Below are 23482 nucleotides of genomic sequence, written 5' to 3' on the forward strand. Positions count from 1 at the left end.
ACTTCCAGTCTTGCTCTATGGGTGCGAGACTTGGACTTTGACCAAGGATCTGAGACGGAGACTTAATTCCTTTGGTACCAAGTCTCTTCGAAGAATCCTTGGCTATCGCTGGTCGGATTTTGTGTCCAACGAGCGGTTGCTGAGAGAGACTCGGATGAGATTTGTTACCTGCATAGTCCGTGAGCATCAGCTGCGGCTGTATGGACATGTGGCTCGTTTTCCTGACGCTGATCCTGCTCACCAGATTCTCTCAGCGAGGGAGTCTCATGAGTGGAGGAGGCCAGTGGGCCGACCACGTGCCTCATGGTTGCAGCAGGTTGACCATCATCTCAAGGAGATGGGGATAGGCCTGGCATCTGCCTGGGGGATGGCCAGACGGAGGCCCCTGGAGTACCGGCGGAAAGTGGACGCAGCGACGTGCTGTTCTGGCACATGCTCCCATACCTGACCTGACCGGACCTGGTGGAGGCGCTCTACAGAGTGCTGTTCTAGTTGTTTATATCTTACCACTGTGACATACTTTAATATCTCGGAGACGATACAAGCCGAAAGACATTTTAAAATATATGTCAAACGTGAGTGAGCACCACATGTGATTTCTCCTCGCATAGTTCTTAAGTGTTCATCTACAAAGGGAAAAAAAAAATGCCAGACATCATAAAGCCAGAATTCCATGGTTTTAAGATAGAAACCCTTTCAGAAAATAAATTATATTATTTAATAAAACATATAATGCAAGTTGATCCCAAGAAGTAAATCCTGCTCTTCGATTCTCCCCGAGGGCCACACTCGAACGCACTGAGATTGTGAACTCAAATATGGCTCAAAAAAGATCAAGCACATAAACTCGATGGGAGGATTACACAACACGGTGCAACTTGCAAAATACCACAGCCACTCGGCGTTGAATTATCATCGTACTCAAAATTGTTTGCCGCAAGGTAAAAAAAAACAAAAACAAATAGTCGTCTGTCTGACACACACACACACACACACACACACACACACACACACACACACACACACACACACACACACACACACACACACACACACACACACACACACACACACACACACACACACACACACACACACACACACACACACACACACACCCTGCAGAGAACGAGGTTAAGTTCATAACTCAAAAATTTATTATTTATTCTCTTAAAATTCCAGTGTTAATATGACTTTGTGGGGCTAACAGCATGGCCTAGACGTACACTCACTCGCCTCTAAGCTGTCCAGCCCGAGTTTGAATCCCGACGAAGCTGTAAAAATGGTCACCCTAGTGTTTCACAGGCAGGGCGATTCATCAATGTGCACGCCGTCCCTCGGATGGATGGATGGATAAACTCAGCATCCCACCTGCCGGCATCCCTGGGGCACATAAAAAAATCCCACGGTGCGTTTTGCGTAGAATGGGCGAATTATCACCAGCACCCTGAAAAAATTCCAAATGGCTGCCCAAACCTGGCTTGCTGGTTTGGGAAAAAGAAGAAGAAAACGAAGAAGACATTTTAAGTTTAAAAACGAGAAATGTATAAAATGTGAGACATAAATATGTTTAAATAAGAGAAGACAGGACAAGTGTTTGCGTGTTTACCGATGCCTTGTTCACTCAAGCATGAATGGTGGCATTCGGTTCCTCCATTACCACACTACACGCTGAAGTGCACCTTGATGATGATGTATTGCATTAGCCCGTTTAGAATTCCCATCTGAACCCATGGCTCATGATGCTGGGACGCCAAGCTCATATCCCGTATACCACGTCGATTTGTCCGACATCTACCAACTTCCTTGCGATTCATGCAAAGTACACCGAGGTCTTTAATGTGCTTCATCTGCATGTAATACGTGCAAGAGCCTCTCCATGATAGGTAGACTATCAAAATAAAAATAATTATTAAAAAAACTATAATGAAAAATTAAACTGCTCAGTTCTACTCAGCTTCTTGCAGAATAGATATAGCAGCATGACAGCGGGTTCCAGCAGATACAAGAATGGTCTCAGGGCTCTTCATTGTTGGTCATGAGGAAAGATATTAAAATAATTAAGACTGTTCACAGTCAAAACAAGATATTGCCAGGAATAGTAGTCAAAGCAAAGGCAGTTGATCAGTTACTTATGAAAACAAATATTTCAAGGTCGTAAGAATCGGCAAATACAAGAACCAGGATATTTGCAGGCAGGTGGTGATGTGCATACGTGGGATCTATTTGAAATCGCAAGGCCATCAAACGGGTGAACAGAGAAACCCTGTAATAATGTTCCAGGAACAAAGAGTGAACTCAAATCAAAAGCTTTCTCCAAACCATAGAATAAAGCAGAAGAAAGTTGATACCAAACTTAATATCAGGATTTATGGAGTTCTGGAAATGAGAACAGTCAAGGGGAACGAAAGCCATGGTGATCAAACGATGTGTGGCATGATATTTTCTGAGTATTACTAACTCGGTATAAGCTGAGAGTCAGATTTACGAGATGAATCAAAAAGACTTCTCTTTTACTCAAATGCCAAAAAAAAAGGAAGTGTTAAATAGTTCCAGGGAAAGCGAAATCGTCGACACCACAATTAATCAAGCAACGAGTCCAAACGGTTAAACCCGAGATGCGTCATTGGAGTGAAAGCACGTAGTGGATGTGTGGGGAGGAAATATTTAAAAGTTGTGATTGGCAAAGTGTTTAATCTGCGCAATCTGCACTTTCTTACCACAAACTTAACACCAACGGATTTTGGAAAAAAAAAAAAAAATTAGACGAAACACAAATATAATTGAAAAGGCAAAAACAGCTTTCCAGATGGCTGCCTCTCCGGTGAATACGTGACTTTCAAAATTATGTGCGAGTGCTAACGAGGCCGTTGCGCATTTACACCGACTCGGTTCTGCTCGCTGGGAACTTTTACCGTACAATTGCTCGACTGACATCTGTGATTCAAATAGTCTTTTCAACATAATTTTTGCATTTAAAGCGTTTTAACATAAGAGTTTAAAATGGTTCTGTTCCTCGATGTAAATTGGACTCACAGACGTATTGAAAATCCTGTCCTAGCGAGAGGCAGCAGTGGATATAACACACACACACACACACACATACACTTCTCCTTTTAGCAATAGATGCAAAAAAATGGTGCAATTTCTTTTGTGGACCCAGAACCAAAGAAACAATATATTGAGAACAGCTCTCTTGAAAAGCTCCCCCCCCCCACCCCTCTCTCTCTCAAACATGATTCAAAGTAAGTATCATTTTTAAGGTTGAGTTTAAACTTAACCTGTGCATTCATCACAAGCTCCCTCCCAATATGATCTCCCCATCGCTCTTCAGAAACACCAAATCCAGATACGGTATCTCTCTCAGGGAAGTCTACCTCGTACATGCAGCTCCCGCATGAATAATAGCTGGCACAAGAAATTGTGGTATTTTTTCCACGTCGCGAATATGTCCGCCATAGAATCGGTAGCCACTGCTCTGTCGGTAACAACGCAGAGCATCGTCTTTCCGATTGCAGACGTCCATTAAATAAATCACCAAGCCTGCCATGTTCACAGGAGGAACTCCCGCAAGGTTCAAAGTCCATTCGCTGGTAGCGATCCATTGGGGGGGGGGGGTTTGGGAATAATGCTCCCATCCACTTTTCCAAACATTTTTGGATTCTTTCAGGAACTCTGTGAACCATTTTAGGAGACAGTCCTTATCTCGCACGCACGTTATATGGATTTCTGCTAAGGGACTAAGCATATGCGCGCTGAGCACGCCGGGTCTGATTACGTCATTTTCAATGTCCCTTAATCAGCACAATTCAGATTACAGGTTTCAAAGCAGATACGGACATTCAGCTTGGCCACCAGACCAGGAAAACAATCCACCACATGGCTCATAGCACTAAAGCCTCCTAGACTTGCTAACCGCATCCAAGTTTGCAACGGACAAGCGAGCCAGCAATAACATCCGCCGGTTTGTTTCAATACATCGTCTATTTTCTACAAACTCAACTTTCATTTTACTATATACGCAGTAAATGAAAAACACCAAATACAAACTGTACGTTATTGCAAAAGAGGCATTGTTGGTTCACGAGTCAGTAAGTGACCACTATATTCGTTATGGGTGTGTCTGTCTGTCTGTCTGTCCCGAGCATAGCTCCGTGGGTTTTGATCCGATCCTGATAAAATTTGGGTGGGAGGTTTATATCATGATCTAGTTGTGTTTTCCTGAGAATGGGCATGGTCACGCCCAAAAAACACGTGTTTTTAGCGGGTCGCCGATTTCAAGTTACATCTTCTCCGAGGGGGTTTGTCGAATCTGGCAGGGGTTTCAGTATTTGGTTGCCTAATGGCACATGCATAGCCCCACAGAGCTCGATTTTTCATTTTTGTCCCAAGGTCGTCACAAGGTCACGAACTTAGAAAATGTCAAAAAAAAATCAATAAACTGGGCATCAAGCTCCTAGGGTTTTCAACTGTTTCGAATGAAAGTTGGTATGCAAGTAGTGCTCTTCGAGTACTACAACTTTCATCATTTACGTTTTTCCCGATTCCCGCCATAAAAAAATTAAAAAGGCGAACTACGTTTAGGATTTCGCAATTCGTGGTCGATTTGTAGTGCTATTCGATTACTACAACTTTCATCATTTACGTTTTTCCCGATTTCCGCCAGTTTGCCCGTGGCGTCCCCTCGAAGGTCAAAAAATAAAAAAGGCGAACCGTGTACATTGCTCGTGGACCATCGCAGTCTCCAGACTTGTATGTATTTTATTACCAATGTGTTTCTATTAGAGGGAAGCAGGGTATCTTGAGGGGTGTAAGGCATGCCGTTTCACAATCCTGGAATACCGTTTAAGCAAATTTCACAAATTGTTATTGAAACATTGATGTCATTTGTAAGATTATATGGAAGAGAATATAACATCATCCCCATGGTGACCATGAACCGCCGGTGCCATACAAGCAGTTACCGCAAAGGGATGTGGAGAGACGGACAGACAGAGATATGGTGTTCAGCAAATAGGTGCTACATCCAAAATAACAAAGCACAGCCCACAAAATATCTTTGGCCTGGAAAAATTACTTTAAACATTTTATTAAAGTTAAACAATGTGAGAACAAAGGCAATCATACACATTTGGTTTATATCGATAATAATTTTCTTCATTTCCAATGATGACGTCACAATAACCCTGAGGCAAGACATCAGCCTCATTACACTAGCACAAGCAAACGTGCAAAATAATCCAAACTAAGGCTGAAGATCTGGAGACCTGTGGGATAAATATTGAAATGGAGGTTAAACACAAGATAAACATACATCTACATGGCTCAAAATGTTTTTTTTTTAAAGTTTGCCAAACATTAATAGCCAGTCAAAAGATATATATATATATATATATATATATATATATATATATATATATATATATATATATATATATATATATATATATATATATATATATATATATATATATATATATATATACTCTTGCTCTGCTGCTTTGTCTGCTTTCTTCAGCCTGTCCTCCTTCAGGCGACCTCCCATCGGCCTGTAAGTTAGCAAACATCACTCCCATCCACAAGAGAAATGCAAAAACAGATTCTCTCACCGACAGATCAGAGAGCTTACTTTCAATTACAAGCAAAGTCATGGATCATTGCTGAATTCAAACGGCCTGATCTTTCACATCAGTTTGGATCCGTCCCAGTCATTCAACTCTGGATATGCTCGTGCTTCTCTCTCAGTAATAGTCACAGGCAATAAATCTCAATTCAATAAGTCAAAGCCATCTCCGTGGACATATGTTGGGCATTTGACAGTCCAAAATCCTGCTCTGTTTGCCAAGCTCGCTACCTGTGGCACGCAAGACCACCTTCACACGTAACCTTTTGACTTCCTCCACTTGCACATTGCTTTACTCCCATCTCTTCTCCCAATGGAGGTTAAAGTGTCTCAAGGCAGTGTTTTTAGCCCAATTCTGTTCCCTGGAGACAAATAAACCCTCTTCCCTTTTGTAGGTTACTCTGTACTCTCATCCCACCAACATGCAGACAGCATCTGCATGGCTCTTTGCTGATCTAACTCGAGAGTTCTTTGAAAATCTCACCTGATGCAATCTTGAGAAACAGAGGCATGGGAAGGGACGTCTCAACTGTTTCTTTGCGTTTTGCACTAAATAAACAGCACCAGGCACCGCCACATTTGTCTGAACTAGAAACACCCACTTCCTTCAGGAGCAGCCGGGGGATGGGGCAAATATATTTTGTGTCATAGCTAATAATCCCCCCGTCTACAGCAGGGGTCAGTACACCAATTGCACTGTGACACGAGTGCAGGCAAAAATCGTAAGTAGTCTCCCACACCACCACCCCCTCAAAAGGGATGGGGAGGTTTTTGTTGTGTGCCCATCACCAGATCCCAGGTACCACTAACACGTATGCAAAATTTGGTGGAGGTCAGCCCAGCTGTTTGTTTGTTTTCTCCTATGATTTTCACATTCAGAAAATTGCCTTATTTAAAATAATAGGATGCCGAATCTCATGGTTGATCTGCGCTTCAGACACGGGACAGCATAAATATTTTTACTGTCCTGCTAAACATACTGCTATACAGCATAAGTACTGTACTGCTAAACGGAAGGTTTTGAAAGTGCCAAGAAGACGATTTGTGTTCTACAGTGTTCAAGTATACAATTCAATTGAAACAAGAAAGGCACTCGGGAGAGCGCATACCTCCGCCAGGCTGAACAGTTTACGTTTTGTACAACACCGATGGGCTATATCTGCATCCAGACCTCAAACAAAATTTATTCGGCTTCTCCTTGTAACTTTCCCAACTCATCCACCGAGTTTTATCATAATATGTCCACCACTCTGCGATATTGTGACGACATATCATTTTTGGCCCAATCTCTCAATGGTGAAGAATCACTTTGAAAAAAATTCTCATATCCGCATTCCGATCTTCACCAAAATCCAATCAATTCGTCCTTGTCACATACCCAAACAGCCCACCAAGTTTTGTCCAAATCCGTGCACAACTTTTTGAGATAGCCTGCTCACAGACAGACAGACAGACAGACAAACAGACAGGGGTGAAAACATAACCTATGTCCATCTTCGGTGGCAGAGGTAACAAAACGAATGTTTTGAAGACTAAGAAAAATACAAAAACTTTTTTCAGAAGTTTACCACCACTTACACCACTTTATTTAACATGTTTAAATTAGTTATTTGTGCTTGTTCTTTGTATCCTTTATGACGTCCCCAAAAACAGTTTCCTTTTTGGAATCGTTTCATTTTTGTTTAATTGACAGACAGACAGACGACAAAACTTCTCACTCCTCTCTGCGCATGTGTGATCGGAATGACATTCCGTACATTTTGCCAATTTCTGAGCCAGGCCAGAGTACTGTTAAACTGTTAGTTCGTGTTCCGATTCGTGTTCTCAAATGTTCAAAATATAGAATTCAATTGAAATTAAGTAGTTCCTCAATCATCGACTAATGTTTGTAGACAGACAGACAGAGACAAAGTGAACCAGTTTGTCTTTCTGTGATGCACGCACAGGGTAAAAATGATGACATTGTGGTCTGATAAAGGGAACACGTTTTTCAATCTTAGTAAATTTTACACTCAGACTCTGTCACTCCAGAAGGATATGAAATGAGCCCTTCGATTTCCTGGTCAGCTACTACAAGGAGTTCAGTTGCTTGAACTTCAAGGCCTCACCACCATTCAAGAATTCTCCTGAGCTGGCCATATAGCAAAGCCGGCTTTTAAATATAGCCGAAGAAAAGGCATGCTGTCATTCCAAGGCATTCCTTGAAATGTGTGTGTGTGTGTGTGTATATATATATATATATATATATATATATATATATATATATATATATATATATATATATATATATATATATATATATATATATTGTGTATGTGTTGGCAAGTGCAAAAGAAGGTCCCCTCAGATGGCAGAATTTCATATTCAGGCCACAGCTCTAATTTCAATGAGATTTTCATGTCTGAATTTTAAATTTTATTAACCTTTGAAAGAAAATGGCAGTCATCGGTTTAAAGTGTGAAATCACTAAACAAATTTACATTTCTGCAAATTAGGTGTTACGTGTGGGACAATTTGAAAGAGTGATGTCGTGAATTTAACAAAACTTTACAACAATTTTTTTTACATGGACATGAATACTCTACCATGCCCTTTAAAACACAAGAAAAAAAATTGTTTACTTCATTAATTACGCAAATTAGGCCTGTTCTTAATAAGCGGTGTCCCATACGTAACAATTTTACATGGATATTTTAGGATTAACCGAAAAGCTCCGAATTTTTTTTAATGCCGTTTCACAGTTCTAATCCATCATGTATTGGTCAAATATCCTGTATTTCTTGCTTGAAATATCAGTACATTGGAATGGCACTTGGGAGAGCACAAACCTCTGCCTGATCCACGAGATCATATCGGGCCCAATACATTTTTGAAATATGATGCTATACAGTACTACATCGTTTTTGGCCCTATCTCTCAATGGTGAAGAATTACTTTAAAAATTAAAGAATTCTCATATCCAGATCCGGATTTTGATCTTCACAAAAATCGAAACAATTCGTCCTTGCGACACACCCAACGCGTCCACCAAGTTTCGTCTGAATCCGTCCACAACTTTTTGAGATATCCCGCACACAGACAAACAAATAGACAAACAGACAGGGAGAGGTGAAAACATAACCACCTTCACCTTCGGTGGTGGAGGTAAAAAATTAGTTCACAAGTTATTTTTAAATGTTACGTATGGGACATTGCTTGCAAAGCCTGTGGGAATGACTACTTCAGCATCGCCAAGATTTGACCACGACTTTGGCCAGTACACATTTTGGGCTTTCATGTGTTCTCATGAGACCTGTCCTCCACACATGGCCCAGTTTAAGACAGACGAAACAATATGGGATCATTCCATTTGTAAGGAGGGGTGTAACCTCCTTTTGAAGAAGATGAGTTTTTATTTATCATTATTTCAGGCACCTCGAAGTTTCTGGTTTTTCTATGAAACATACTGGAATATGTATTTCCCTTTTACACAAAATTAATACCTTCTTCTATTCCCTTGAGTAAGTGGAATTAGTCCATATTATAACTACGTTGCCAGATTTGATGTTTTCAGTCTTCCACTCTTGCTCTATGGATGTGAGACTTGGACTCTGACCAAGGATCTGAGACGGAGACTCAATTCCTTTGGTACCAGGTCTCTTCGAGAATCCTTGGCTATCGCTGGTCGGACTTTGTGTCCAACGAGCGGTTGCTGAGAGAGACTCAAATGAGATTTGTTACCTGCATAGTCCGTGAGCGTCAGCTGCGGCTGTATGGAGATGTGGCTCATTTTCCTGACGCTGATCCTGCACACCAGATTATCTTTGTGAGGGAGTCTCGTGAGTGGAGGAGGCCAATGGGCCAACCACGTGCCTCGTGGTTGCAGCAGGTTGATCGGCATCTCAAGAAGATGGGGATGGGCCAGGCATTTGCCTGGGGGATGGCCAGACGGAGGCCCCTGGAGTACCCGCGGAAAGTGGACACAGCAACGCGCTGCTCTGGCGCATGCTCCCATACCATACCTGACCTGACCACCCCCAAAATAATTTAGCCCGAGATGACCCTCAAAAATTTTCATGCTGATCGGATAAAGCATTCGACATATGCAATGATGACATCATAACAAAGCCGCCTATGACATAAAAAAAAAAGAAATAATTTCTTTAAAAAACAACCACACTTATCTCCCATGGAGTACTTGTCATGTAGCAAATTTCAATTTCTTTCCATGGAGCGGTTTTTGAGATACAGAGGTCCAAAAATTTTCCTTTTTTCCATCATGGCTGCCAGACAACATGACCTATCATCATTGAAACATTCTACATGAGTAGTTGTAGCTAAGGTGAAAATTTTGTGTCAATCGGATAAGCAGGTGCAGAGAAAAGAGAAAATTAGCACAGACAGACATGTACGTATGGACAACCCAAAAACACAATGCCTCCAGCAACTTCGTCAGCGGAGGCATAAAAATCAAATCTGCATCCTTTAAAATGTACTAGTTAGCACAAACGAGTTATTAAAACTGGAAGCATTGACTCCCTCCGGGAGTGGCCACAGGGGTTATGTTGTTATCCTTATTCAAACATGCAACTCAAAGCACCTCACCACACTCGAAAATCCATCCATCCATCCATGAGGACCATACTCTGTGCAGAGCGTCGGTGCCGCCAAAGCAGTTTCCTGTGCTATTGGGCACAATCCTGGAAGGGTTGCCACTCTGATGCAGGATACTTGAATGGCTCAATCATCTCAGAGAGCTGGTACTCATTTTGCCGACCTCGGAAGGATGACAGGCTGAGTCAACCTCACCTGGTAATAATTCAATGGAAAAAGCGGGATTTGAACTCAGGACCCGAGGATTTGTTAGGACCCTCTACCAACTGAAGCAGCGCTACATGATACACATTTACATTGGAATTTTTGGCATCACCCCCCCACCCCCCTGCCCCCAAACCACTGGCAAAGATAAAAAAACACACCTATTCACTAATTGGGGTTATGCTTATCCTATGTAGCAAATCTGAATGTAATCAGCCCAGAACAGTAGGAGTAGTAGTGCAACAAAAACACACAAACTGGTCCATGAATTAGAGGAAGGATGCTTCACTGACACCATACAAAAAGCACCATAATGCAAGATGAAATTAATATATTAGCTGCAAGAGAAAGAGAAGAAACAGTATCTCGATAATTCGAGAGAAAGTATTTCAGACTGTAATTATGGGGTCTGCCATCAGTGCCATGCAAGTGTGCATCAATTACATCACAGTGACAGCTCGATGACGGGCCAGATATACTCCCTCCCGGAAATGTCACTTTGCATCTCATGAATGCACATTGTGTATGGATTGAAGAATAATAAGGGGAAGAATAACACAGGACTGCACATTTATTTTCATCAATAGGAAGAGTGAAAAATAAATAACATCACTTTCTGAAAATAAAAAACTACTGATAAATCAGCAATCGGATCAAACACAATCTATGATGACAAACACTTCCCCCTGCAAACCAAGTGAGAATGGAATGCAATGTTCATGGTACATTATATTCCAGTGACAGAGAATCTCAGCAAAGAATGGAGCACCAAAAAGTAAGCCGTCAAATCCTCATTATCAAGAACAAGCAAAAATCAGCCCGGTTAACAGGATAGCTCAGGGATGTGCACTCACCTTTTACCTGTTGAGCCTGGGTTTGAATCTCGACCCAACTACAATATGTCACCCTGGTGTTTTACAAGCACAATATACATTGTGTTCATAGATTAATGCGTGCCGTCCATCAGAGGACGTCAAGTCAAAGGAGCAGTCTGCCAGCACAGTAGGCACTGGTGGACATTTGCAGATCCCATGGTGTTTGTAAAGGAGTCGGTGAGTTATCACCGGCACCCTCAACAAATTACCAATTCTTGCACCTTCAGTTAAACGTTAGGTCTGGCCAACCAGTCAGTTCAAGACTTGCACCAAAAACATTCCCTGCTGATCCCACACAAAGCAAGGAATAATTGGTGCTGCAGTAGTAGTAGTAGTAGTCGTAGTAGTCGTAGTAGTCGTAGTAGTAGGAAAAAAATAAATAATAATGAAAAAAAATCTGATTTACTTTGTAAACATCACAAGAAATGTTTCTTGAATATGCAGCCCAAAAAAATAAAAATAAAAATAAAAAAAAAGTCAATGAAAGGGTTAAAATGATTCATCCAACTGAAAAAAAAACCCATCTATAACATCATAGCAACCCCTGCAGATCTGATATGAGGAAAATGTTAGACGATGACAATTTTTACTTCCAAGTGTCATCATAACCTTTCACACACAGAATCCAAGCACGTGTCATATTCACCGATTAATGCACAGGATACCAACTAGTCACCAAAACAAACCAAACATTTTGCTCAGTTGTGGAAAAGACAACTCCAATATAGGAACTGGCACAAAATATAAAACAAGCAGTCATAGACTGGTACTTACGAAATCGTCAACTTGACCTCTGACCTTGTCTAATAAAAGCTGTCTCGAGAGAAGGTAGCGACGCAAACCACAAGTTTCTACGATGATTCTGTACCAAACCATCAAAAATCGTAATGTCGACCGAAGCAAAAATCTCCATTTCTCCACGCAATTATTTAATATTATTTTATCAAAGTCACAAAACCATAATATTCGGCCATCCACCAACAATCTTCACATAATCCGACGACTTAGCGTGTCAGGCATGTGACGATAACCTTTATTGGGATAAGAAATGACTTTTAAACACCATTTTTATCGAAAACACCATCAGCGTGCACACGGAAAACCTTTACGTGATCAACGACACCTCTGCTCGAGCACGCTGCACCACGTGAGGACCCGTGACACGGTGAGTGAAATATTTTTTTTATACAATTTTAAAATGTCTCCAAAACATCCGATTTTTACCAGAATTTCGACAAACGAGTGGTAAGCGTCCGAAGCGATCGCAAAAACCGAAGACAAAATTAAAATCGAAGTTAAAACGAACTCGTAACGTCGACCAAAGCAAAAATACTCCATTTCTCCACATGAATTTACAGATTTATGTTTGACCTCACTGTGACCTTGACCTTTGACCGATTTTGACCAAAATCTAATCAGCGCTAGCCATCACCCTCCTGAATCACGTGGTGTAATATGACATTGGTAGCTTCTTCCGTTCTTGAATTATCGTGCCTACAAACAAACATACAAACACACAAACAAGCAGTCATACACTGGTACTTACGAAATCGTCAACTTGAACTCTGACCTTGTCTAATAAAAGCTGTCTCGAGAGAAGGTAGCGACGCAAACCAGAAGTTTCTATGATGATTCTGTACCAAACCATCAAAAATCGAATGTTTTGGATGTTTGACCTCACTGTGACCTTGACCTTTGACCGATTTTGACCAAAATCTAATCAGCGCAAGCCATCACCCTCCTGAATCATGTGGTGTAATTTGACATTGGTAGCTTCTTCCGCTCTCGAGTTATCATTTTTTGGATGTTTGACCTCACTGTGACCTTGACCTTTGACCGATTTTGACCAAAATCTAATCAGCACTAGCCATCACCCTCCTGAATCACATGGTGTAATTTGGCATTTGTAGCTTCTTCCGTTCTCGAGTTATCGTGCCTACAAACAAACAAAAACAAACAGAAACGGAAGGCATCAATATACTTACGAAATCTTTAGATTTCGTAAGTAACAAACAAGCAGTCATAGACTGGTACTTACGAAATCGTCAACTTGACCTCTGACCTTGCCTAATAAAAGCTGTCTCAAGAAAAGGTAGCGACGCAAACCAGAAGTTTCTACGATGATTCTGTACCAAACCATCAAAAATCGAATGTTTTGGAAGTTTGACCTCACTGTGACCTTGACCTTTGACCAATTTTGACCAAAAATCTAATCAGCGTGAGCCATCACCCTCCTGAATCACGTGGTGTAATTTGACATTGGTAGCTTCATCCGTTCTAGAGTTATCGTGCCTACAAACAAACAAACAAACAAACATAAACAGAAGTGATCAATATACGTACGAAATCTTTAGATTTCGTAAGTAACAAACACACAAACAAACAGAGGACGGAAGTCATCAATATACCTGTACTTACAAAATCTTTAGATTTAGTAAGTAATGAAGAGATCACTCAATTTTCCCTTTTTGAATACAGCATATCATTCTTTGCTTCCACTACCCATGGGGAAGATGAGCACTTGGCAATTTAAAGCCTGAGACTTCCAAGTCAAGTCACATGACATGAGGTTAAATACAATTGGTTGGTAACCTCGGTTAAGCACGTCTCCAACACTCAAGAGGCACACGTTTGAATGACAGGCCGCACGTTAAAATGACACCAACACTTCATCCAAGTGTTTCAACTACTTCACCAGAGCATGCAATGAAAATCTTTCAAAAGGTTGAGATAAATCTGAGCTCCTGTTCCAAAAAACAATGGAGTTTTTACAGTTATGACAACGTATGTGTCAAAAAGTGAAAATGAGGTTGAAAGGCAAGCTGTGAGTGTCAAAAAGTTGTACATGTTTGAATAAATAGGTTTTTTTTTTACAACTCCTGAGAAGAATCTCAAGTTTTCAGTCGAAGATTGACCGTTTCTACACTTATTGACAGAGAAGACACCAATGAGATCACTCATGATGTGTACAAAGGTAATTTTAAACTTATTCAGTGAGGAAACAACATAACATGATTGACGTGAAACCGCTTCTGTTTTAATCAGAAACATCAAATATATTCCTCAATAATCTTCACAGGAAGAAATGTGTGTCCATTTTATATCTGCTGTACTTAAAGAGTCATTGTCCATGATCCTGAGACATGATAAAATAAAAAAAACAACAACACAGCTGTCCTATATATTATGCATGCAAAGAAGGATGCTAATAAATACTGGTGTGTTTGTGGGGTAGATGGAAGAATTTCGTAAGAAAGATATGATCGTATAGAGTTGCTTGGTCCGTGGACAGGTAGGAGACATATCGATGTAAATTGAGTCGGGAAACTGTCAGCTCAAGTTGTTACATGTGACCACACGGGGGGGGGGGGTGGTGCTGTGTTAATTAGGTAGGGATTAAGGCCAATTTCTCCCAGTACGTGATTGCCCCCTGTGACCTTTTCCTATGATTTTGCATTTACAAAACCAACGATAAAAAGGAATCACGTCTTTAAAACAACAACAACCGAGTCGAACGTTCCAAGCAGGCAAAAAAACACTCCATCATCAGGAAGACAACTAACAAACCACACCTCTGGGGTGAATGAGGGATGGACGTGAGGGCAGAAGGTTCGGGGGAGAGGAGAGTTGTGTGAGGTACGCGAATGGAGGAAAAAGGATCGAGGTCGCTGGCTTCTCGACACACCGAAGAAGGCTGCACGATTCTCCTATTCATGCTGAGGCGAATTTGTTCGCGTGCTGGAGCAACACGCGAGCCATTACTGTTCAGCTGAGTCGCAAAGTTGGATGTTTATGAAAGGGAGAGGAAAAGAGAACAAGAACGTGCCTCGTGGCCTCATCACGGGGCGTCGGAAATCATCTTGTCGTATGGTCGAGGAGGAAGGTGGGCGATCGTGGTGAACGGACATGGTGCAAGAGAGGAACGGTCGGCATATTCAATCATGAAAAGAAGCTGCATGGCATTTTCTGAGCCCTGGCGTTGAATACCGCCACATGAATTGGTGCCATTCCGGGTGTGGTTTCCCATGCACGACGACGCGCTTTGATAGACAAGCTCTAAAATACCATCTCTGGACGAAGCTAAGTGCCAGAATAAAGGAGGGATTTTTCTTTTGTTTCATCTTTTCCCTTTGTCCGTTTTTGTAACTGTGCGGAGAGGTTTTGTAACTTGTCCTCGACTTTAGGCTGTGGATTATCTCATGCTTTGATTTATTCCTCTCATGAATACAATATTTAAGTTCACTAATCCCCTATTTATTAAGATTGCTTGTGTCTGTCTGTCGGTTGTGGGTTCGAGTATAAACCCTTGTCCTCCGTCCGGGCGAAGGCGTCTGGTACGTGTTTTGCCACCTCCCATCCCCCACGCGCCTTAATCTCCGAGGAACTCAGCCGTTTTCCTCCAAGGGAAATCATTCGGCTATCCATCCAGGTCGGTCTTAAACCCCCCCCCCCCCCCGGACACGACAATACAACCAATCGTTATGTCAACAATGATTTTTAACTCACACCACACACACACACACACAACCTCCCATCCCTTCCAACTCGCTCACCGGGATCAGCAGGGGAACTTCCATTACTCGGCGGACAGGAAAACACTCCCTCAAGGCAGGTTGATTAAAAAAAAATAATTGGGTGAAGTTCCCCTGGTGTGCTAAATCGAGGGCTCTGGGGCAGTTACAAAGTAGAAAAGGTGAGAGATTTCAAACTTGGCTGGCAGGTACTGTTGTGCTGAGATGAAAAAAAGAAAAAGAAATTCAGAAACAAATTATCAAAATGCATCAGAGAAAGGAAAAAAAAAAAAAAAACAATTCGTCAACCGTTAAGATCTTTCCTTTGACCACAAACTCCGGCTCGTATCAGAACGGACGGCTATTTTAGCCACCATTTCCTGAGGGACACAAATCCAGCAAGAAGGCTTCGCCATGCAAGGTAAACGTCAGCAACGTCGTTGGAGAAAAGAAAGATGGACATGTCCTGTGGGTCAAACGCTCAAATGATGCCTCCGAACACGTGTCCGAAAAAACAAGGAAGTTAGTGGTGCAGGCTCATTTAAAGTCGAAGATAAATTGGACTGTCAGTGGTTAACTTAAGGGTTCTTCGCAAGCATGAGGGTTTCAAAAAAAAAAAAAAGGGTCTCAAAATTTGATGAAACACACGAAGGACAAGGTAATTATACCATTCAATGGTCTTTCAATTACAACAGCAAGGCCATCAAGAATTGGAATTTGCATCTTCAGATAAATCCTGGAAAGAAATCTTAAATTAATTTTTTTTTTTAAATTGTCGTTCGCTTGACCTGGATTCGAAGAAGTAACGTACAAGATCAAAGACATGACAAGCGAGGTCCATATGCTTCACAAGCCACTGAATCATACATCCAGGTTTTTTTATTAATGGTCACCATCTCTGATGGTCACATCCAAGAAGTAATGGCTGAGCTCAAATCAAAGCTCCAGAATCACAAGCCAAGCTTTCAGACACAACCTTGAAACTTAGAGGACCTAAATCAGCACAACCACTCACTCAGCCGGTCACCAACAGGCTCGACCCCAGTTCTCAGACAAATCAATGATCCTCACACGGAGGTGTCAAACTTGGCAGCCACGTTTTCTGTCACTTCAACCGAAATGCAACAGGAGAACCATTGTACAAGCATCTCAGATGAAACTCACCATGATAAGCGCCTCTAAAGTACATCGATACTCCATCAAGCCTAATGCTTTGTTTAAACGCGTGAAAGAGCAGGTCTCAGGTGTTAAGACTCAAAACAAACGGATGAAAAAAAAAATATGGAATGACCAACATCATGGATATTGGATATAACTTTAAAGCAGATAATAATAATAATAATAATGATAATTCCATTCCTTTCGTGCCATAAAGGCACAGAGGGCTGCCGAGGCAGTTTCATTGGCAAGGAGCACAGTTGTGGACAGGTCGACACTCCGACGCAGGTTACCCCGAATGGTTATTACCCTCGAACACCGGTACTCATTTCGCCGACCTCGGAAGGATGACAGGCTGAGTCAACCCCACCAAACGTGGCTCGAACCTCAGGACCCTGAAGTCCAAGGTCAGCCACCTTAACCGCGAAGCCAACACCATGTTTTTCAAAGCAAAGTAAATGAAGAATGATCTTGCAGTAACTTTAAAACAAAACATTCAGCAATTACCATCACAAAGCCACCAAATGAACCAGACGAGAGTTTGAAGCATGTAGACCAATTTGCACTTGAACCCGGTAACCCCCTTCACACCAACGCCCCATCAGTGTGACCACTCTTTGGCTTTTTTCACAAGATCTTGGCTATTCGTTTTCTATTATCATCGCTTTTCCAAAACCTTGTGAATTCTTGGCTATTTTCATTGGCTCACCCTGGCATTTATGAAAATGAGGAGTGGTCACACTGATCCCCATAACAACCCACCCCCCCCCCTTCCCAATTCCCACACCATGTGGCCAGAATAGTCCCCTCAAGACTGAAGAATACCTCGACCACTGCAGAAACAAAGAAACAAGTAACCACCTGTTACTAAGAGAACAGCTCGACAGAAAAATTCGCTGCCACTTCGGTGGGACCGAAAAGGACGAGCACGGACCATGGCACGGAGGGGGTTCGTGCATCTCAAGCAATTTCAGAGAACATTTCATCAAAACAAATAAATTTCTAACTTTTTGTTCACAGCGTTCCAACGATGCAAGGGTGTGCTTACAAATCGTGTCGTTGATGCAAGTTGTTGTCCGAGTCGCTTCCTCTCAAGGATTCCAGAATTTCTTGCACAAGACTCGAGCTCAAAGAAAAGTTGGAATACCCACCACAAGAGGTCACTGAGAATGTTACAGGTACTTCCTCACCTGAAGTTATAAACATGACCCACGTCTCCATGCCACTGGCACGAACAAGATCACCTTGATAAAATGTTCTTCCATTTAACCCCAACAACAACATAACAACATGTGCAGCTCTCACAGGAGAGTAAGAAAGCTTGCCATCACCCACGTCCACCCACCTCATGTAACAGGTCAGGAAGACCACAGATCACCCACAAACCTCACGTGAACAACTCAACCTACAAAGGCCCTCTCTCCCCTCTCCCCTCTCCCCTCTCGCCAGAAAACAGCACCCCTCCCCCCCCACCCCTGCACCTCACCCTCAGAGGAACCCTCATTATCCACCCCCCCTTCCCACCACCTCAAACTCCAAGGAGCCCACATCCCTCTCCCCCATTCCTCCCGCCCCCACCTTGTGAAACGTCCGAGTGTCCGTGTTGGCGATTTAAGTGTCATACCTTGATAATACTCGCTTTACGGGGCAGGCACTTCCCATCCCGAGCAGTCTGTCCAGCTGATCCGGGGTCATCCCGCGGGCTCGACGACGACGACGCGTCCTCAGGGTGCTGTCCCGAACTGGGCGAGGGACATTGGAGCGGCATGTTGAGCACGGGGCTCTCAGCTGCCTTATGTTGCTGTTGCACGGCCACGGGGCTACCACAGCGTCCGTTAGACACGGCAGCGTCCGGGGTTCTCGCTACTGACGTCTTGAGAGAAAGTCGAGGCCGAGAGGCGCCCGGAGTGCCCAGCCCGACGTCCCGCTCTGCCATGGTCCCAGGACACAGCACGAAACACGCAGCTCCCCTCGATGCGCTCACATAGTCGGCCCGTGCGCGCGTCGCCACTGCGAGACCACACACTTCCTTCCCTCTTCCCTCCCACCGCGAGCACAATCTGGGGAGAGACACGCCCACACACCCCCGACTCCATATCGCCACGCCCACATACACACACCCACCCGGATCCAATCATCGCCACGCCCACATACACCCACGAGCCTCACGTCGCCACGCCCACATACACCCACCCTGATCCAATCGTCGCCACGCCCACATACACCCACCCTGATCCAATCATCGCCACGCCCACATACACCCACGAGCCTCTCGTCGCCACGCCCCTCTCTTTGTTCAACCGACACGCAGCGACCCCTACTGCGTGCTCAGCACGCGCGCATCAGCGAGGATGCTTTCAATCGACAGATGAAAAGAGTAGGCCACTGTCTGTCGGTACCGAGGCCAAGTTATAGATCCCTGCCCTGTTCTCCCAGGGACAATAAATCGGTGGCCTGATCCACCGTTGGGTGTTGATGTCACATGCAGGGCGGATTTGATCGATAATGAAGATACACGTACAATCCAATCACACTACACAGTACACACAACGACACACAAAGACAATACACACAACTACACAGTACACACGACACAGGACACAACTACACAGTACACACAACTACACAGAACACACAACTACACTGTACACACAACTACACGGTACACACAACTACACAGTACACACAACTACACAGTACACAACTACACAATACACACAACTACACAGTACACACAACTACACAGAACACACAACTACACAAGACACACAACTACACAGAACTACACACATCTACACAGTACACACAACTACACAGTACACAAAAGTACACACAACTCCACAGCACACAACTACACAGAACACACAAATACACAGTACACACATCTACACACAACTACACAGTACACACAATACACACAACCACACAGTACACACAACTACACAGAACACACAACTACACAGAACACACAATACACACAACTACACAGTACACAGTACACACAACTACACAGAACACACAATACACACACCTACACAGTACACATAACTACACACTACACACAAGTACACAGGACACACAACTACACAGAACACACAACTACACACAACTACACAGTACACACAACTACGCAGAACACACAACTACGCACTACACAGTACACACAACTACACACTACACAGCTACACACAACTACACAGTACACACAACTACACAAAACACACAACTACACGGTACACACAACTACACAAAACACACAACTACACGGTACACACAACTACACAGAACACACAACTACACACAATTATACAGTACACACAACTACGCAGAACACACAACTACAAAATACACACAACTACACACAATTACACCATACACACAACTACACACACAACGTACACACAACTACACACTACACACAACTACACACAACTACACACTACACAGTACACACAACTACACAGTACACACAATGCATACAACTACACAGTACACACAACTACACAGAACTACACACATCTACACAGTACACACAACTACACAGTACACAAAAGTACACACAACTCCACAGCACACAACTACACAGGACACACAACTACACAGGACACACAACTACATAATACACACAACTACACAGTACACACGACACAGAACACACAACTACACAGTACACACAACTACGCACTACACAGGACACACAACTACACACAACTACACAGAACACACAACTACACGGTACACAAAACTACACGGTACACACAACTACACAGAACACACAACTACACAATACACACAACTACACAGTACACATAACAACACACAACTACACAGTAGACACAACTACACACAACTACACAGCAAACAACTACACAGTACACACAACTACACAGTACACACAAATACACACAACTACATGGTACACACAACTACACAGTACACACAACACAGTACACACTACACACAACTACACAGTACACACAACTACACACAGCTACACAGTACACACAACTACACAGAACACAACTACGCAGAACACACAACCACACAGCACAAAACTACACACATCTACACAGTACACACAACGACACAGTTCGCACTACACACAACTACACACAACTACACCCAACTACACAGAACACACAACCACACAGCACAAAACTACACACATCTACACAGTACACACAACGACACAGTTCGCACTACACACAACTACACACAACTACACAGGACTACGCAGTCCACACAACGACACGAGGGACTCCAGCGCAGGAGGAGGCCATTCGGCCCATCATTCCTGCGTTGTACCAACCCCCGAAAATCCATCAGCCATCAACACGACAAACAAATATCCCTCTTCCCCTCGATCTCCAATGTATATATTCAAACAACAAGCCAATATCCCCATGCCCTTCTATCTAATATATATATATATATATATATATATATATATATATATATATATATATATATGTATGTATATATATATGTATATATATATATATATATATATATATATATATATATGTATATATATATATATGTATATATATATATATATATATATATATATATATATATATATATATATATATATATATATATATATGTATTCACACAACAAGCCAATATCCCCATGCCCCTCTATCTCCAAAGTATATATCCACACTGGAAGCGAATATTCCCATGCCCCTCTATTTCCAATGTATATATCCACACAACAAGCCAATATCCCCATGCCCCTCTATCTCTAATATATAGATATATATCCACACAACAAGCCAATATCCCCATGCCCCTCTATCTCCAAAGTATATATCCACACTGGAAGCGAATATTCCCATGCCCCTCTATTTCCAATGTATATATCCACACAACAAGCCAATATCCCCATGCCCCTCTATCTCTAATATATAGATATATATCCACACAACAAGCCAATATCCCCATGCCCCTCTATCTCCAAAGTATATATCCACACTGGAAGCGAATATTCCCATGCCCCTCTATTTCCAATGTATATATCCACACAACAAGCCAATATCCCCATGCCCCTCTATCTCTAATATAGAGATATATATCCACACAACAAGCCAATATCCCCATGCCCCTCTATCTCCAAAGTATATATCCACACTGGAAGCGAATATTCCCATGCCCCTCTATTTCCAATGTATATATCCACACAACAAGCCAATATCCCCATGCCCCTCTATCTCTAATATATAGATATATATCCACACAACAAGCCAATATCCCCATGCCCCTCTATCTCCAATGTACATATTCAAACGAAAAGCTAATATCCCCATACCCCTCTATTTCAAATGTATATATTCACACAACAAGCCAATATCCCCCTTCCCCTCTATCTCCAATGTACATATCCACACAACAAGCCAATATACCCATGCCCCTCTATTTCCAATGTATATATTCACACAACAAGCCAATATCCCCATGCCCCTCTATCTCCAAAGTATATATCCACACTGGAAGTGAATATTCCCATGCCCCTCTATTTCCAATGTATATATCCACACAACAAGCCAATATCCCCATGCCCCTCTATCTCTAATATATAGATATATATCCACACAACAAGCCAATATCCCCATGCCCCTCTATCTCCAAAGTATATATCCACACTGGAAGCGAATATTCCCATGCCCCTCTATTTCCAATGTATATATCCACACAACAAGCCAATATCCCCATGCCCCTCTATCTCTAATATATAGATATATATCCACACAACAAGCCAATATCCCCATGCCCCTCTATCTCCAATGTACATATTCAAACGAAAAGCTAATATCCCCATACCCCTCTATTTCAAATGTATATATTCACACAACAAGCCAATATCCCCCTTCCCCTCTATCTCCAATGTACATATCCACACAACAAGCCAATATACCCATGCCCCTCTATTTCCAATGTATATATTCACACAACAAGCCAATATCCCCATGCCCCTCGATCTCCAATGTACATATCCACACAACACGCCAATATCCTCATGCCCCTCTTTCTCCAATGTATATATTCAAACAACAAGCCAATATCCCCATGCCCTTCTATCTAATATATATATATATATATATATATATATATATATATATATACATATATATATATATATATATATATATATATATATATATATATATATATATATATATATATATATATTGTTGTGGTTACCAGATTCGCAAACCACCATTCAGGTCCCTTAGGTGAGGTATCTCGCTCGGTAAGTGCATGTGTAGTTAGGCCCAAACCCGTTGTCTAGTGGGAATAAATGTTATTCATGCGTGCTGCGACTCTTCAGGATAGCCGTTTATCTTTTACTATCTTTATTTTGGACCAACCGCCATGATTACGATCACAACCACATCATCAACCACCGACCACAACCACCGCTTCACCACAACCGCCACGACCTTCACGTCACACCTCGCAACCGTAGCATCGCCACCGTTCTTAACCCGCTGTGGGTACCGGTGTTGGATTCGTGC

The 23482-nt window shown here is 42.4% G+C and overlaps 2 protein-coding genes across 2 annotated transcripts in view; one reads left to right on the top strand and one right to left on the bottom strand.

Moving 5' to 3' along the window:
- LOC147028048 (inactive phospholipase C-like protein 2) overlaps positions 1-19022 on the bottom strand; it is a 244568-nt gene extending 225546 nt beyond the window's left edge. Inside the window, exon 1 of the mRNA XM_085878035.1 lies at positions 18589-19022. Coding sequence (XP_085734161.1) covers positions 18589-18900 — 312 coding nt within the window. The 5' untranslated portion in view covers positions 18901-19022. The remainder of the gene's footprint in view (positions 1-18588) is intronic.
- The window catches only part of LOC147028049 (uncharacterized), a 250584-nt gene that overhangs the window by 2578 nt on the left and 224524 nt on the right, over positions 1-23482 (top strand). The gene's annotated exons all lie outside the window — the stretch shown is intronic.

This window comes from Eptatretus burgeri, chromosome 4 (assembly GCF_056783735.1).
Source record: "Eptatretus burgeri isolate ZD-2024b chromosome 4, Ebu_testis_v1, whole genome shotgun sequence".
NCBI classification, from domain to species: Eukaryota; Metazoa; Chordata; class Myxini; order Myxiniformes; family Myxinidae; genus Eptatretus; species Eptatretus burgeri.